This window comes from Hyalella azteca, unplaced genomic scaffold (genome assembly GCF_000764305.2).
Source record: "Hyalella azteca isolate HAZT.00-mixed unplaced genomic scaffold, Hazt_2.0.2 contig9938, whole genome shotgun sequence".
Lineage (NCBI taxonomy): Eukaryota > Metazoa > Arthropoda > Malacostraca > Amphipoda > Hyalellidae > Hyalella > Hyalella azteca.
Window position 1 is genome coordinate 142814 of NW_025939994.1, and position 17490 is coordinate 160303.

General features: G+C 38.0%; 2 protein-coding genes across 2 annotated transcripts in view; one reads left to right on the forward strand and one right to left on the reverse strand.

Moving 5' to 3' along the window:
* Positions 1-7154, reverse strand: part of LOC108676593 (CKLF-like MARVEL transmembrane domain-containing protein 4) — a 9758-nt gene extending 2604 nt beyond the window's left edge. Inside the window, exon 1 of the mRNA XM_018164693.2 lies at positions 7063-7154. Coding sequence (XP_018020182.1) covers positions 7063-7065 — 3 coding nt within the window. The 5' untranslated portion in view covers positions 7066-7154. The remainder of the gene's footprint in view (positions 1-7062) is intronic.
* Positions 504-16901, forward strand: LOC108676594 (CKLF-like MARVEL transmembrane domain-containing protein 4). Its single transcript, XM_018164694.2, has 5 exons — positions 504-639; positions 11402-11535; positions 12653-12826; positions 13651-13727; positions 16731-16901. Exons 2-5 carry the CDS (start codon positions 11404-11406, stop codon positions 16882-16884), a joined length of 537 nt encoding a protein of 178 aa, XP_018020183.1. The 5' UTR covers positions 504-639; positions 11402-11403; the 3' UTR covers positions 16885-16901.
* The last annotated feature ends 589 nt before the right edge of the window (positions 16902-17490 follow it).

Sequence of the window (17490 nt, forward strand, 5' to 3'; positions counted from 1 at the left end):
GGCCAGGAATTTCCGGAAACTTGCCCCAACCAATGAGAAGAAAAGGAGCCAAGATAGAGGCGCGTGCAAGCAACGGCTGATTTTTGGTGAATTTTTGAAAAAATTATTCGTTTTTGGGGATTTGTGTCTTCCCCATGGGGAATTTTGGGGATCCGACTTTTGATTCGTCAATCTAAAATCAGGCTCTATTATGGGCCAAAATTTCATCTTCGTAGCAGGGCTGGAAGTACGAAAGTGGGTCTAAAAGTGTCGATTTCACGTAGGTACCAATACGGCGAGGACAAGGACGTAAAGTCAAAATCAAAATCTGAATGCGGATCTGAATCTAAGTGTTTCTTCGAAATTCTTTCGGGGTCCCTGCGCCATTAACGAGCAAACTGTCAAAATAACTTCGAAAATTGCATCAGTTATTCATAATAAATATACTTTCCTGTGCGCACTCATTTTTTGTTTCAATGCCAAACTTATCTAATACTGCGTTACTATGAATTTGTAGTTACTGTGTGTGGGATGAAGACGTAGAGGGAGCGTTTATAGTTGACATGTACTGTATTGCAACTCCAACTGTTAGTGCACTGCTGTCACTTTAAATATATTTTAAAAGATATTTTCAACTTGAATAATCCTAAAAAATCCCTGGTGAGTATAATCTGCTGCAAAAATGCATTTCATAAGACTATATCATTGCATTAGGTATGATTAAAGTATTTCTATTATCGGGAATGGCGATTAAGGTACCTATCTACAGGCTACAAGCTATGTTTTAAACTTTAGTTTTGCTTAGTAGGTAGGCCTAGCTACCTATACTATAGGCGTTTACTGTCCTAGGCTAGCCTACCTAGATTTTGAAGTGATGAATTTCTATACATTTGCATAATATTTAGGAATTAGGATTAGGAATGGTGTGACAATCTCCTGTTAGTCCTTCCTTTATATCTGGATTGTAGCTTTAAGTTTAAAGTCTAAATTAAGTGTTTTCTAATAATAGCCTATAGTTCCTATAGTAGGCTAGGCTCTAATGCTGCAGTAATGCATTATTGCACATTTCACCAAGATCATGAAATGTAAACAATCCCATAATTCCCACAGCAGATTGGTAATCATTGGTTAACTGGTTTGATTGCATTTTGGTGATTGGTTAATGACTGACATCATTGAGAATTTGAGATCAGGTGTGCTGGTGTCACTCAGGTGTGGTTGTGTGGAATAGGCTACATCTACTCAGTGAGCCACAAATGTGATCTTCCTGCTATTTATGGAGGCTGGAGCTGCAAGATTTCTGCCTGATGAATTAACTCCTATTAGTCCTATATAATTGTTAATAAAAGTGGTTGACCAAGCCACATATGGTACCGTAAAATGGGGTAACTTTGACCACTTTTTTTTTCAAAATGATGCCATTTTTTACTAGATAAGTTAAACTTAAATTGAAACCTGCAAAATACAGGTCTATACTCTCCAGACTGTAGAGCATGGCACAACATAGGTCGAGGACGCCAATTTCATGCACCAAAGACGCCGAGGTGGATGCCACTGGACACCACTGGACGCCGGTCGCCAATTATGCTTCTCCATAAATCGCAATATACGATTGATATGTCCGATGCGCCGTATTGATCTACATGGTACGATTGTCGATCGTAACTATGTGTTGTAGCGCGTAGTTCTGATGGCTGTGAGAGCTACATTTGAGCATACAAGCTCATAGCCACCTGGTCCTGAACTACACGATGTAGCACGCAGTTCCGGCGCCGGTGAGAGCTACATTTGAGCACCCAAGCATACGAGCTCATAGCCACCTGAACTACGCGATGTAGCGACCCCCCATTTGCAAACTATAACACTTTCCTAAAATTTGTCATTTGCATATGTAACTAGAAGAGTTCTACTACAATGCATCAAAACCTGGAGTTATTTAACCAAAAAATAAAAAAATTGGAGGGGGTACTCTGACAGGCTTTAAATAATAGCTTTTTTTCATGGGTCACATTTTTAACCTATTAGATATGCAAGCTTTTCAAATCTTTATATTGTGTTATGTAGCCTCAGTATTAGGCCTTTAATGCCCATTGACAAAATTTTTCTATGTCAAATAGTTTTTGAGTAGTGGGGGTTTTTGTTAAAAAAAAACAAAAAGTGGTCTAAGTTACCCCGCTGGTCTAAGTTACCCCATTTTACGGTACATAAGAAATTGTTTAAATCTTGAGTAAATGAGGAAATTAAAAATGAACTGATTGTAAAAAATCTCTGGTTTGTCACTATGCTGAAACTAAATAAATGACACTGGCAAACAACTAACCACATCTGCAAAAATGAGCTTCTGATGAGTCAACCTCATAGTTATACTACCTAGTTTAACCAGTAACCATGCCAGTGACAGTGAGGACTGAAGAGCCAGAAGAGGGACTGCATCAATACACTGTAGTAGGGTAAATGCGGTACATTCTGACATCGTGGGTAATTCTGACACTTCTCAACTTTTTCCTTTATATTAAGCTTTGTCTTAGTTCCACGCATTCGTTGGTGGTTGAAACTTGAAATAGTGACGTCATACTATTGCTCGCCATAGCGGCCATACTATTGCCAAAACACTAGGTCTGGGCCGGGCCGTCTGGCAGCAAAGTGTTAAGATCCAAAGAGAATTTAAAAGCAAAGAAAAGTCCACAAAAATTCATATCTTTATAGAAAAGGTTTCGGAGACCAGCCCCATCGTCAGTTCGTAGAATCTAGAATCACAAATCAGAAGTCACAAATTAATACATTGAAAGCACAGAATGAAATTAAAAACCTAAATTTACAAGTAATAGACAGAATAAAAAAAAACTATCTATTAACAATTTCAAGGGGATAGGAGCTAACAGCTGAATTCAAACTGGGCCTAAGTTTAAAGATGTTCATTGATTCTAAAATGGGCAAATCAGAAGTCCTGGAGGTGGAAGCTAACACCCTAAAGTCACTGTCAGAAATAGAGACATCACACTGCTCGGCATGAGCGTGCACAGCCGAATGAGGGGGGCGCAATAGCAACTGTCCGGTTCTACAACTCCTGCCCTTATGCTCAGAGACCCTGGAATAAAGATTGCATGATGTCATCCCGACATATGCAGATGCACATCGTGCACAACAATATTGATAAACCAGGGACGATCGCATATGAACAGGGAGCATATCTTTATATCTAAAGAAAGAACCGATTGTGAAATTGTTTACCAGCTCAATATGAAGATTGACATTTGGGAAGTATCTATTGAACAAGACTTTTAATTATCTTGACATAGCTTTGGACACTGGGCCAAAGTATGAAAAAGAACAATAAATAACTTTCCTACTATCGCGCTCAGGAGCAACCTTACTGTTTCGCTTTGACATGAATTTCTTGATTTGGGTAAACACCAAACTTGCCGGAAATCCATTAAGCGAGAAAATATTATTGCACCAAAATTCAAATTCAGGGTGCATAGCATGGTATGTAGAACAAATGCAAAAACCTCTGTGTAATAATCTTTGAAGCCCATTTAACTTGAATTGGAACGGACTAAAATTAAAGAAACTGGTACTTAGGCGAGTGAAAGTTGGTTTTCGGTACACAGAAGTCAGAAAACGGCCATTAGATTTGGTAATATTGCAATCGAGGAAGGACAGATTTTCTATAAAGCTATACCAAAATGTTTTCTATAAAGATATGAATTTTTGTGGACTTTTCTTTGCTTTTAAATTCTTAGTTAATTTGCGATTTAAGCAAACAAGTGATATAAATTAGGTATTAAATGTTAAAGCATAGATAGCAAGAAGGGCTCATGATATTCATGGTAGGAGTCTGCCAAATGCAATGGTCTCTTACCACTGTTAAGAGATGTGAGAGTGAACAAATCTGACATATTGAATCTTAATTATACTAATTTGAATGTGAAGCAAATTGCATTAATGCTGTTTCCTTACTGGTTCTCCTTAAATTTTAATTTGCTTGTTACAGTTATAACTGAGGAAGCAATCTTGTAATGGTGGGATAAATAAATGTAATAATGTAAATCAATTGTAATTGTAGCTGATTCATCAGACTTTTTTAGAACACTAGTTCTCATTTATTATTTGTTTTTGACTGATATTTGTTTTCAATATTATATGAACCAATGATCTACCTCTACCCTGATGTTGCAATTCACGCACCAAGCAGGTTATTATTTTCATTTATCACATTATTTTTAATTATGGGTACCTCAATGGTGTTAAAATCTTGAAAATACGCCAATTTAGAGGATGACTAAAAATTACATAAAATTTCTGAGTTATTTTTTTTGTAAAATTCATTTCTAGAAAGGCAATACAAACACCATTTTTCAAGTGTTCAGGCATTGAAGCAGATTCCATGGAAGCTGCTGTTGTAGAATTCTTTTTTCCCTATTGAGGTTACACCTTCTATTTACCTAAAATAGAGCATTTTAAGCAATGAAATGTAGCATTTTATTTCTCAGTGAGTTGCTTTTGAATATATTGAGAAATATATTTGTTAGATTAGATATGACTTGGACCTTATGGTCTGATATGTATAAATAAATCCCTGGAAAACATAGCTCCTCCATCAAGATGTCTAATTGTCAAACTGTGATTGATAAAAGTTAAATATGTGAATAGGTACACATAACAGATCAAATAAGAGATTCAATTGTATGTGTTTTGTGGTTCACTTTTTTTAAACATGTTTACTAGGCTGTGAGTTCATTGATAGCCTTTGGCATTGAAATGGCCAAGCAGTATTGCACCAATGGGTGAAAGTTTTTCAACCAGTTGTGCTAGTTGCACCTAGAACTTTACCCTGTAATTAAGTGTAGCCATAGTGGCCAATATGATAGTTTAGTCTTGGTTCTTTTCAGGAAAACTTGGCAAACTCTAACAAAACTTGATTTTCGTTTTTGAGTTCACATTGCAAATAACATGAATCACTGGAAAACTAATGGTTTAGCAAAAGCTGGAGATTTCTTTTAAAACTAATAAACCAGCAATTTGCAAATGATTTAAAAAAAGTAAGGCTTCAAATCCCCTTTTTGAAAAATTGACAAGGTTTCAAATGTTCTTGAACAGGAGTGATGTGAAAATTTGAAATATTTATTTTACTGCATTAACAGCATGGGGCCTAGCAGCTTGATTCAAAAGTGATGCTTGCACTAGAAATGTTCAAGCATTTTAATTAAAAATGCTGCTAAAACTCAAAATGTTCAAGCATTTTAATTAAAAAATGCTCCTAGAACTCAAAATGTTCAAGCATTTTAATTAAAAATGCTGCTAAAACTCAAAATGTTCAAGCATTTTAATTAAAAAATGCTCCTAGAACTCAAAATGTTCAAGCATTTTAATTAAAAATGCTGCTAGAACTCAGAATGTTCGAGCATTTTAATTCAAAAAATGCTGCTAGAACTCAAAATGTTCAAGCATTTTAGTTCGAAAATGCTGCTTGCTCTAAAATTGTTCCAAGTGGCTCAAGCCAAAGATGCTGCTTTTATTAATGTAAATTAGTTTTTCTGGAGTAATAATTACCATCTTATTTAGGTATTTAGAAAATATTTTGCTAAAGCATTAATACCAGGAATATGTACATCTTCCTCACACAAAGGAACATTGAGTTTGAATAATTCCTATCTAGTCGATCTCATATTTCTCAAGTCAGTCTTCAATTCTCGAGGGTCTAAAGCTGCCCTTGGTCTCCAACTCGCTCTGCCCAGAGGCTCGTAGATCAATACCACCCACTACCGGCGTTGCTGCTCTTTTTACTGATGCTTCCGTTTTCGCTGCTGTTTCCGTGGCATCGTTGCTGTTATTGCTCCTGACTATGTAGTGTCAGCTTTTCATGCTCTTTTGTACCCATGCTACTATTATACAATATTGTTTTTATGTTTGTGCTGTTTTCGAAATGCCCATTGAATCATTTCCAGGTTTTAAATCCTATTACCTGGTCTTGTCAATTGTTTTATACAAGAATACAAATGTTTTTCGTTTTTTAAGCCGTTCTCCTTCACCGTTGTGCTAAATAGCATTGTAAATATTCCCGTAAGACGCTAGGTTTTGACCAATCTTGCCCTGATCAAAATGTGCATGGATCCTCTAGTCAACCACTGAACACTGAGAAAAAAATTCCTTCAAATTTCTGAAGGTTTTTGGCAAGTTCCTCGAAAACAAATTTACTGTCACCTATTTATTTACTATTATTACATATATACTGTCACCTATTTATTTACTATTATTACATATTTACTGTCAATTTACTATTATTACATATTTACTGTCACCTATTTAATTACTATTATTAAATATTTACTGTCACCTATTTAATTACTATTATTACATATTATATGTATATGTGGCACGAACCTCAATCAGCCTTCTAGTTTAAAACTTCCCCTCTATAAGAGCCTCTAAAACTGCCCTGTTGAACTCACGATCAGCTTCATTTAGTTGGAGCTTCTGTTGTTGAAACCACGAACCAACTATTATCGAACTCACGGTCACTGTAATTCATTCAATTCAATTCTTGCTTCTGACTCCTGCTAAATAATAAATACTACAGTAAATGCAAGTGCCCGAGAATCATCTCGGGCAGGTGGTAATTAAAATTTTTCTCAAGGAATTTAAAAGCAAAGAAAACGCCAAGAAAATTCACCATATCGATATTTAAAACGATATGGTGAATTTGCTTGGCGTTTTCTTTGCTTTTAAATTCGCTGTGAACTTGCGATATAAGCAGACTGATAATATAAGTACCTACTTAAAATTTTTCTTATATGAGTTTTTCGTGCATGGGGTGTGATATTTAGGTACCTCATTTCATAACGGTTTTCATTTTCTGGTGTTATTCCATCACACATATTCATTAGTTCAATTTTTACCTTTTTATAATTATTAAATTCTTAATAAGTTTCTCGCGATTTGATTGGATTGTTTAAATTAAATAATTTTTATAATTATTAACACGGAATTTTTGAAAGTAAAGGAAATGGCGGAATATTGTACCTTAATTGCATTATTTTATTAATTGAAAAATTAATTCAAATTAAGTTAAATGATGCTTACCATCTTTGCTGCGTATCCTGTTGAGCTGTCCAAAGGAATTACGTTGATTTCGAAATATATGTTAATTCACAACATTCTGAAGATAGGGACAAGTAATTAATTAATCACTATGTAAATCTTTGATTAAAATTAACTTTCGAATTTTATCTTATCACTTAAAAGGATACCCAATGAATGTTTTTAACATGTATGTACAATATCAACGAAAACTCAGCATAACTCTTTTGAGATCTGTGCTGACATATTATTCCTATAGTAAATATAATAAGAATTGAAACTTAGAATATTTCATATTCCTGCTCTGTCGCCCCTGATGCTGAGAAGCAACTCTGCGCTCAGAGGAATAAGAGAAATTTTGTCCAAATAACGATACACTTCTCCGTCCTAGTGTGTGTCATCCTGACACAGTTGGGTCTGGCAAAGAGGTGTATCAGTGCTGTGGGTTAGAAAGTGTGTCACTATTTGGACAAAATGATCCATTCGTTTTCAGCGCATTTTCTCATTTATGGAAAAAATGCACTATTGTGCTCGCCATGTCCGTCCGTCTGTCCGTCCGTCCGTGACCACAAGGTTTCGTCGACGAGAAAATGCGCTCTCTGTCACTCACTGCAGTGAGTACTGAGTTATATTTTTTGAGTGTGTTCTCGCATCCTCTCCCTTTCCTCCTTCTACCGATCCTACCCTCGGGACCGCGCCCGCCGTGTCTCGCGTACCAATCTGTTGCAGTGCAGGGGGTAACATTAGTATTTATAGCTGACGTGTTTTATTCTCCCCTCTGTCGTGGTGTTTTGTATCGTGGTTAACTCAAACCATTCTCTATTCGGTGTACGATGGTTTGATTACCAATCTGTTGCAGTGCAGGGGGTAACATTAGTATTTATAGTTTACATGTTATATTCTTATATATTCTCCCCTCTGTCGTGGTGTTTTGTATCGTGGTTAACTCAAACCATTCTCTATTCGGTGTACGATGGTGTGATTACCAATCTGTTGCAGTGCAGGGGGTAACATTAGTATTTATAGTTTACATGTTATATTCTTATATATTCTCCCCTCTGTCGTGGTATTTTGTATCGTGGTTAACTCAAATTATTCTCAATCCGGTGTACGATGGTTTGATGCTTTGTGAAAACAGCTTATTGAATATCGAGTTATCCATGGCCCAACAAACTGAGTGATGAATTGATGTTAATTTCTCGTAGAAATGAAGTGAAAATTATATGATGTAAACGTGTTGATGTTGTTGATTTGATGATATGGGTGTCTCGGACCTGATAAAAATCTCATTCTGATTTCATATTGAACTTTAAGATAGAACTAAATATGAATCGAAGTTTCTCATCAATCTTAATTCAAACTTTTCGCATAATAAATAAATAATTTCTTGCTTATTCGACATATAACAAATATTTTAGTTTGATTATTGCACGGTGATAATAACGTAGGTTTTGGAAAAGAACGAATTATTGGAAATCTGGAGAAGGCGGGCCAGTGCATCTGGTACGTTGAGCAACATAGTGGAATTGGCCTGCAGTCGATATTGTACCGCAGCGTAATCTGGTCACATCCGCTGATAATATTACCGTCTCCTCTCTGACTTTTGCTTGCTGTATATTATCTACGTTAATCCCCAGTCTCACATCGAAACCACGTCTGCTATTTGTTTCATTATTTCTTGTCCATTCCAGCTAATTTATCCTCTGTAATGTTACTCGTATCTGAACTGCTATTTCGTTCCGACCAATTTAGCTACTTGACAAGGAAAATATAAATTTCTGAATTTTTAAACAAATATCGAGAAGTGATTGAGTATCCTTGCTTCTTATCGGACGGTCAACCGAGAAACATTTCAATACGTAAATATACACTTCATGCTCTTGAACTCGCTCCCGTAACTCTCTATAAAAACGTACTTTAATACTTTGAATGATACTCGAGACAATACAATTGTCTATCCTGGATTTGAAATTGTATCTGTACCTAACGACCCAATCTTCGTTTTGCCTTAGTTATGTGCTCTGGCTCAATCAAGATCAAACATGACGTCATCGGCAGAAACAAAAGTAGTACCTATCTGTTTCAGAGTAAACATTCACGTGTGTTTATAATTGATAATGCACAACGATCGTACTCCACATTAAGAACAATTCATCGGTCATATTGGTTTAAGAATCGTGACTCGTTGATGTTTCCTTTTGTAAGAATCGTATTCATCAATGACGTGCTTAGCAATTCGTGAACTTTGTTCCATATCGATGAGTATATATAGGTTACATCGACTCAAAAAGAAACTTGATGCGTAACTGTGGTATAAGTAATGATACAGCGACATGATATCAGTGCGATGAAGATCGTAATGTGGATCAAGATAAGGTGCGTAATGTGGGTCATTAACGTCATCATTTATCTAATTGACAAGTGCACGTGCATTATATATATTATTGAAATATAAATATTCTTATTAAATATGTATTGTTGTTTGCAGTATAATTACAATTAATTAATCAGTGTACCAGTATCCAAGTTAAACCTTCTGTAGGTTTATTAAATGTTCATTAGTTTATAATGTTTGTCACTCATTATGAGCGATGCGATCGTTTTTAGCGCATTTTCTCATTTATGAAAAAATGCACTATTGTGCTCACCATGTCTGTCTGTCCGTCCGTGACTTCATGTTTTCGTCGATGAGAAAATGCGCTCTCTGTCACTCACTGCAGTGAGTCTTGAGTTATATTTTTGTTCTTCTCTCAACCTGGATGCGTAATGATTACTGCCCTTTTTTTGCACCGACATAAAATAATTCCAATAAATTTATCGTGGTCTTACTTTTAGCGGCTCTAAACCCCATGTGCCTCTTAATATATAAATTTAATGTTGTTTATTTATTATCTAATTTCAGAGAAATTAGTTTCTCAAGTTATCTCAATTTAATTGAATCTTGCAATATTTACACGTCAGTATACTATACTAATTTTTACTCGTAAGCACCGACGTTCTTTCTGTTATTTTTAGGATTAGTTTCAAAGCCTCACGCGACTTGAGGGTAATTTCTATTGAAAAACTTAATATTAGTGTATTAAATGTTGCAATTTTGCTGCTTGAACTTCTGTTTTTAAAATAATTTGCGAATATTGGTTCTACTTTTTAGTCTTGAATGGCCTGACAATTGAATTTACGGGAAAGGAGTTTTATTTTTTCGAGTTCATCACAATCAAGAAAAATTACACACCAAGTGCGTGCTTCATACTTGAAGCCTCTTAAGCTGTTATTTTTTCTTATCACAAAAGTTGCTATAGCTAACATGCAATTATTGAGCGTCAGACGAGCACGTCCTCACACCACGATCTCTGGAGTGACACTGGCGAGGGAGCTTCCCTCGCTCGAAATCGATTCCTCTTCGCCCGTCCTGTAGCTTCTGTTTCTGCTTCTTTCATTAAGAGTTGTAAGGATTTCTAAGTTATGTACGTAGTAAAATATGCAGAATTTTGCAGATTTCGATTACCTCGTTAAGAAATCCGTTCTTGAAATCGGTAATATTTGCAGAATGGATGTCTGTTATATTGAATATTAACTTTTTCTGCTGTTACCAATCTCTGAACACAAAATGTATCTTATTTCTTTTTTGTCCTGTCAACAAGAAAAATGTGTTGCTCAGTTAACGATTTAAAATGAAAGTAATTTCATTCGACTGCAAGCACCGAGAAAGTCAAGTAGTACGAATTGAACCACTATTTTCAACCACTTGTACTTTCTTTTTCTCCAAGATTTTAATAGTTTCATTTTTTGTCTTCGCAAATTAGTACTGGTTTATCTGAAAGTGGTTTTGGTTGGGATATTTACCGTATTTTATAGAATTCTGTGTGTAAAATTATTCAAGATTTCATTTCCTAAATTTGAAAGATAAGTTGTCATTTTTGTGAAATTTTAATGAATGCCTGTTGACGTAAAAATTTTAAACCATTTTCGTCACCTTATAATCATGTAATTTTTTAGCTAGTATTACTTGCAGTGAAATGTAATGTTGACGTCGTAAAAATTTTATGTTGACGCCGTGACAAACGAAAATGTCGAAATGCCTAACTTTTTGTGCCTTCTTTTTTAGCTTTTCAATTTGCAAACGTCTTCTATAGCTATATTTACTTTTAATTTCGGGGATAAGGTAGCAATTATATTCTTCACCTAACTTTATCCTTGGACTTTCACATGCCACTTTAATTGTATTGTAAAGATATTTTAATTCCGAATCGACTGAGTGTGCGGCTGTAGGGCACTTTCAAACGGCAATTTAATCTAAAATAAATTCAAGTTCCTCTTTAATTAATAGACTTTTTGCCCGCAGGTATGTCGGGCGCGACGTTCCCCAACAGCCACACCACGGCCGTGGCACCGCCGGCGTCAGCGCCCGAGCGTCGTATCTACGTCAACACAGGCTACCTGCGCTCCCTGCACGGTCTACTTAAGATCGCACACATGGTATAATGCTAGGTCTTCTTGTTACATTCTTATAACAAATATAGAGGTATAGTTGCTAGGTGTCTTGTTACATTCTCGTCACTAATATAGAGGTATAGTTGCTAGGTGTCTTGTTACATTCTCGTCACTAATATTGAGGTATAGTTGCTAGGTGTAGTGCACAGATGGTACCTATAGTTGCTAGGCCTTCTTGTTACATTCTCGTCACTAATATAGAGGTTTGGAATTATTTCTAGCATTGTCATTATAACCTTTTTGACCGGTAGTAATACTACTCGTACCTATCGTATCTACGTCAACACGGGCTACCTGCGCTCCCTGCACGGTCTGCTTAAGATCGCACACATGGTATAGTGTCTTGTTACATTCTCGTCACTAATATTGAGGTATAGTTGCTAGGTGTCTTGTTACATTCTCGTCACTAATATTGAGGTATAGTTGCTAGGTGTAGTGCACAGATGGTACCTATAGTTGCTAGGCCTTCTTGTTACATTCTCGTCACTAATATAGAGGTTTGGAATTATTTCTAGCATTGTCATTATAACCTTTTTGACCGGTAGTAATACTACTCGTACCTATCGTATCTACGTCAACACGGGCTACCTGCGCTCCCTGCACGGTCTGCTTAAGATCGCACACATGGTATAGTTGCTAGGCCTCTTGTTACATTCTCGTCACTAATATAGAGGTTTGGAATTATTGGAGTATTGTCATTATAACCTCGATGACTGTAGTAGTAATATTCGTATCTATGGACTGGAATGATATCGCGAGGCCTTCTCAAGAACGTCCACATGGTCGGTCCTCTTCGCCGTCGTTTTACATTCCCATGTTAATTTAGATGTTGTTTTTTTTTATTATTTTAATTATCAGTCAATTATGTCGCATTAGGATGTTTTTTTCTTTAATTTACCTACTAAATTTACGACGTTTGAATCCACAATTGCAAATCATATTCATGTCTGCCATTTGTTACAGCCCAATTAATGCTCTACCTACTATATTTATATCATGATTATTGATTGTAGTATCATTTATTAATTATATCATATCATTATTATCTCTCATATATTTATATCATTAATAATGTATTAATACATATACTACAATATTGCAGGTGCTGAGCATCATTCTGTTCATCTGCGCGATGATGTCCAGGTTCGTGTACCACGCTCGCTCCAACTACCTCGCGTTCGTCGCCATGACAGGCTTCTGGTCCTCGGCTATACTGCTCTTCTTGTACGTCATCAACGTCGTCACCTACCTCACCATCGTGCCGTGGGTCCGCGTGGTGAGTTGTGTTACGTGTCTCACCATCGTGCCATGGGTCCGCGTGGTGAGTTGTGTTACGTGCCTCACCATCGTGCCATGGGTCCGCGTGGTGAGTTGTGTTACGTGCCTCACCATCGTGCCGTGGGTCCGCGTGGTGAGTTGTGTTACGTGCCTCACCATCGTGCCGTGGGTCCGCGTGGTGAGTTGTGTTGCGTGCCTCACCATCGTGCCGTGGGTCCGTGTGGTGAGTTGTGTTACGTGCCTCACCATCGTGCCGTGGGTCCGCGCGGTGAGATTTAATATCAATTCACGCGCATAATCCCACTTGCACAAACAATTCCAACACTGTGAATTCATTTAAAAAAATTGTTAACGGCCGTAAGTTTCTTCACTTCATTTAATCACTAAGCTTGTTTCATGAAGCTTCTGGAAAAGAAGCGGTCAGCATTCTGGTTGTTGAAGTGTTGATAGGCTACGATAGTCCATCTGATATTTGATAAGCTAGCCTGATTGATAGCCTTCTGGGTTGAATATTTCAGCTCATAAAATGTGAATTTATGATTTGGTTCTGGTTTGCAATAAGGAATTTGTGTTGCGTGGATGCTCGGGTATAAAACAACGTCTTCCTGCCATCTATTCCGCTATTAGTTTTAATCATTTTACTCCATTCATTATTAAAACTCGTTTCTCGGTCTGAATGCAGGTCAACACGCTTCCAATTCCATTAACATTTACTGATGATACTTGATGGTCGGGATCAATGAGATGACTGTTGTTGTGGATGAGAATTAATGATTGTTTTATCATTAATCATATTAATAACTAATGTGCATTTGATTTCAGGAGCTTTTCTACACAGCACTCATGGCTTTCTTCGCCTTCGTTGCTGGCTGCGTGGCCGCTGATGGTGCGGCCAATGGGTACGTTTTTATGCCTTAATTATTAATAAATTTACTTATCGATTCAAATATTCTAACGTGATGGCAAATATCTTAAGATATTCATCCGACGTGACTATACTCGTCAGAAATGTTATGGGTCCTCCGGAGTATGGGGCCTGAATGAATACCCCGGGGAACTAGGGGTATTCATCGTTCCCAAGCTTACCACCTCTCAGCTCACATTATCTTGATTTGACTCTCAGTTATGGTGCAGAGTTAGCCATACCTAAGCCTAAGTTGGCTTCATCGTGTAAGCACGATTTCTTGCACTTCTCTATCTCACTCGCGGCGACGTGTCGTGTAATGCCTCGTTCTCACATTGCCGGTTTATGCCCCGTTCTCACATAGCCGGTTAAAGGGCCGGAAGTCCCGGAAACGCCAAGCCAGTTGAAATGCCGGATTCATAGCCGGTATATGGGGCAGGGCGTAATATGCAAGGGGCAGGGCTTAATATGTAATGCCCTCCAGGTAGCTGTCCCGTAAGAGCCGGTTGGTTTCCCGGAAGAGCCGGATATCCGGGAGATCCGGCTTCAGTAGCCGGGAGATCCTGCAATACCGGCTGTCAACGTATTCCCGGTACTCCCGGGAGCCTGCCGGAAGTCCCGTATGCCTCCCGGATTTCCAGGTAGATCACCGGAATTCCCGGAAAAAAGCCGGTAAAGCAGCAGGTAGAGCCGTTTGAGCAGTAGGAACTGCCGTAAAACCAGGGTAGGCCCGGCTTTTTTCGGGTATTCCAGGTAAGTTATGCAAAGTTAGGCCCGCCCCTTTCAAAAAAACCTTCAAAGGTTAAAGAAAAAGTCCCCTATTTAATTTAATACATTTTCCACAATATTCAGATCTAAAGTAAATGGGGACAGGTATTATAAGTTAAAAAGTGTATTAAAATGTTTGAGGAACTTTATTGAATAAGGACAACTTTTCGGAAAGTAAAAGCAAAAATGTGTATCAGCTTCAGTTAAAAAATTGTATTCATCTTTAACACAAAATTATTTCAGAAAGTGTTGACAAAAAAGAAAATGGTGATAATGTTTCATTTAATTAATCACACCCCATTTATTGTTACATTGTGTTTACAATATATAAACATGCATACCGGTATATCTAATGCAAATTTGCAAAGTTTAATCAGCAGACATGAAAGAAATGTTAATAATTAACAAAACTTGCACAAAAATGTGAAAAAGTAGGTATATCATTTTAACAGCTGATAGTATTAAATATAAACAATTGACAATGCATTTGGAAAAAAAAAGTACAAAGTTGAAACAGCACATAGGCTGAAAATGTGAATAAGTGAAAATGCTTTCGCATAAAAAAATTTTTGGGACGATTTCACCCCTCCCGGTACCCCAGGCTGGTCCCCCGGCCGTGCCGGTTGAGTTCTCACATAGCAACGGAAGAGCAGGTTGGCTCCCGGATTTTTATGGTTCCGGGCGTACCGGCAAAATTATTCAACATGTTGAATAATTTTTCCGACCAAGCCGGATTATGGCCACGCCCTCCCGGATCTCATTTCCCGGATCTCCAGTTTGATAACCGGTACAACACTTTCTGAAATAATTTTGTGTTAAAGATGAATACAATTTTTTAACTGAAGCTGATACACATTTTTGCTTTTACTTTCCGAAAAGTTGTCCTTGTTCAATAAAGTTCCTTAAACATTTTAATAAACTTTTTAACTTATAATACCTGTCCCCATTTACTTTAGATCTGAATATTGTGGAAAAGGTATTAATATCCAGGGCAACCTAGGGGAACATACGTTATTGCACGTATTTCTACTGGGAGCCTTTTTTCTAGTAACCAATGCAGCCAACTCTCAATAAAGTATGTTCCGTTTCTTTAAATTAAATAGGGGAACTTTTCATTAAACATTGAAAGCTTTTATTGAAAGGGGCGGGCCTAAATTTGCATAACTTACCTGGAATACCGTGAAAAAAGCCGGGCCTACCCTGGTTTTACGGCAGTTCTTACTGCTCAAACGGCTCTACCTGCTGTTTTACCGGCTTTTTTTCCGGGAATTCCGGCGATCTACCTGGAAATCCGGGAGGCATACGGGACTTCCGGCAGGCTCCCGGGAGTACCGGGAATACGTTGACAGCCAGTATTGCAGGATCTCTTGGCTACTGAAGCCGGATCTCCCGGATATCCGGCTCTTCCGGGAAACCAACCGACTCTTACGGGACAGCTACCTGGAGGGCATTACATATTAAGCCCTGCCCCTTGCATATTACGCCCTGCCCCATATACCGGCTATAAATCCGGCATTTCAACCGGCTTGGCGTTTCCGGGACTTCCGGCCCTTCAACCGGCAATGTGAGAACGAAGCATAAGAGAACTCTAGTTTGAGTATCTCTCGCCAGTTCATGGCTGATCAACTGTCCCTTATTACTCCTTTGAGATGCTCACGCTGCTCATTTGTTGCGAGCTTCAGTGGGCCGGTCACTGAGAATAATGATTTGAGGAATTAACGATAATCGTTAACCTTCGCCTTAATGGTGTTGCTTATTTATTATTTTCGTTGCGAAATGGCCTAATATCATAGCTTAAAAGCGTCGTGCTAAATATTTGTGATGAATGCTGCGTTCTCGGTGCTTGCATCTGATTCATGAAGAAATAATCGTACAATGACAGGCTATTTGTCTTGTTATTGAATAAATCTTTACTTCTATCCGGTCCGATGTGTTCCCACGTACCTAATATCACTATTTCTGGATTTGTGAAATTGGATGTATACGGTCCAAATGAGATTATTGAGAAAGCTTCCCCCGTAATGGAAGTTAATTTGTTAATTTTATTCGTGGAATCCCTGATTAAAATATGAAATGGACGTAAATCTACTGGCAAGTATTGTGGTGTTAGCAATTCATCATTATCATGTATTATTTATTGAGCTATTTCTACCTGAAAATGCATACATCAGGCAAGTATGCACTAAAAAACGTGTACATTCCAGCATTTAATTTATTATTTTGGCGCCAGGTTCGACGCACCCTACGGAGCTGCCGCATTCTTCGGGTTTGCGCTGATGCTGGTGTACGCGGCGAACGCCTTCATCCTCTTCCGGCTGATGAGGGACGGCGTGCGACTTGTGACCACTGAGACCACCACCGTCACTACCACCGTGCCTAAATAGCTACCATCACAACCACCGTCACTACCACCGTGCCTAAATAGCTACTACTACCACCACCGTCACTACCACCGTGCCTAAATAGCTACCACCACCACCATCACCGCAACAGTGCCTAAATAGCTACCACCAGCCTCACCGCAACCGTGCCTAAATAGCTACCACCATCACCACTACCGTGCTTAAAAGTAGCTATCATCACCGCCGTGCCTTCGCCAGTGCTGTGCTTTCTTCACCGCTGTGCCTTCGCCACCGCCGTTTCAGTGATTTAACACCAAGCGCAGTTTTAGCTCGAAAAATCGAAATATTTCTTCAGTAGAACACTTGCTGCTTAAGTCTGCCAGTTTTTGGTGCTTCATTTTCTCGTTGAAAATTCTAGTGTGTTCTTTACTTTGCTCATACTTGTGCCAACAATTTTCTTTATTAAACTCGTTACAGAAGTATTTATTTTTTGGTTGAACATGTGTCAAATTGCCGACCATATTGCTGGACTGTTAAGCTATGCTCAAATCTCGTCTATTGATGGACGATGCAATTTTTCTCAAGTTGTGTTCGATATGAGGAAAATTCTCTTGACTTCATGGGTTTTTAATTGTGCCGATTTTATGG

What these genes read in the sequence shown, in the direction of transcription:
- LOC108676594 (XM_018164694.2), top strand. Translation starts at nt 11,404, where the DNA reads ATGTCGGGCGCGACGTTCCCCAACAGCCACACCACGGCCGTGGCACCG. An exon ending in TACTTAAGATCGCACACATG is followed by an intron (nt 11,536 to 12,652) that starts GTATAATGCTAG and finishes ACAATATTGCAG; the next exon opens with GTGCTGAGCATCATTCTGTT. An exon ending in GCTGATGGTGCGGCCAATGG is followed by an intron (nt 13,728 to 16,730) that starts GTACGTTTTTAT and finishes TTTTGGCGCCAG; the next exon opens with GTTCGACGCACCCTACGGAG.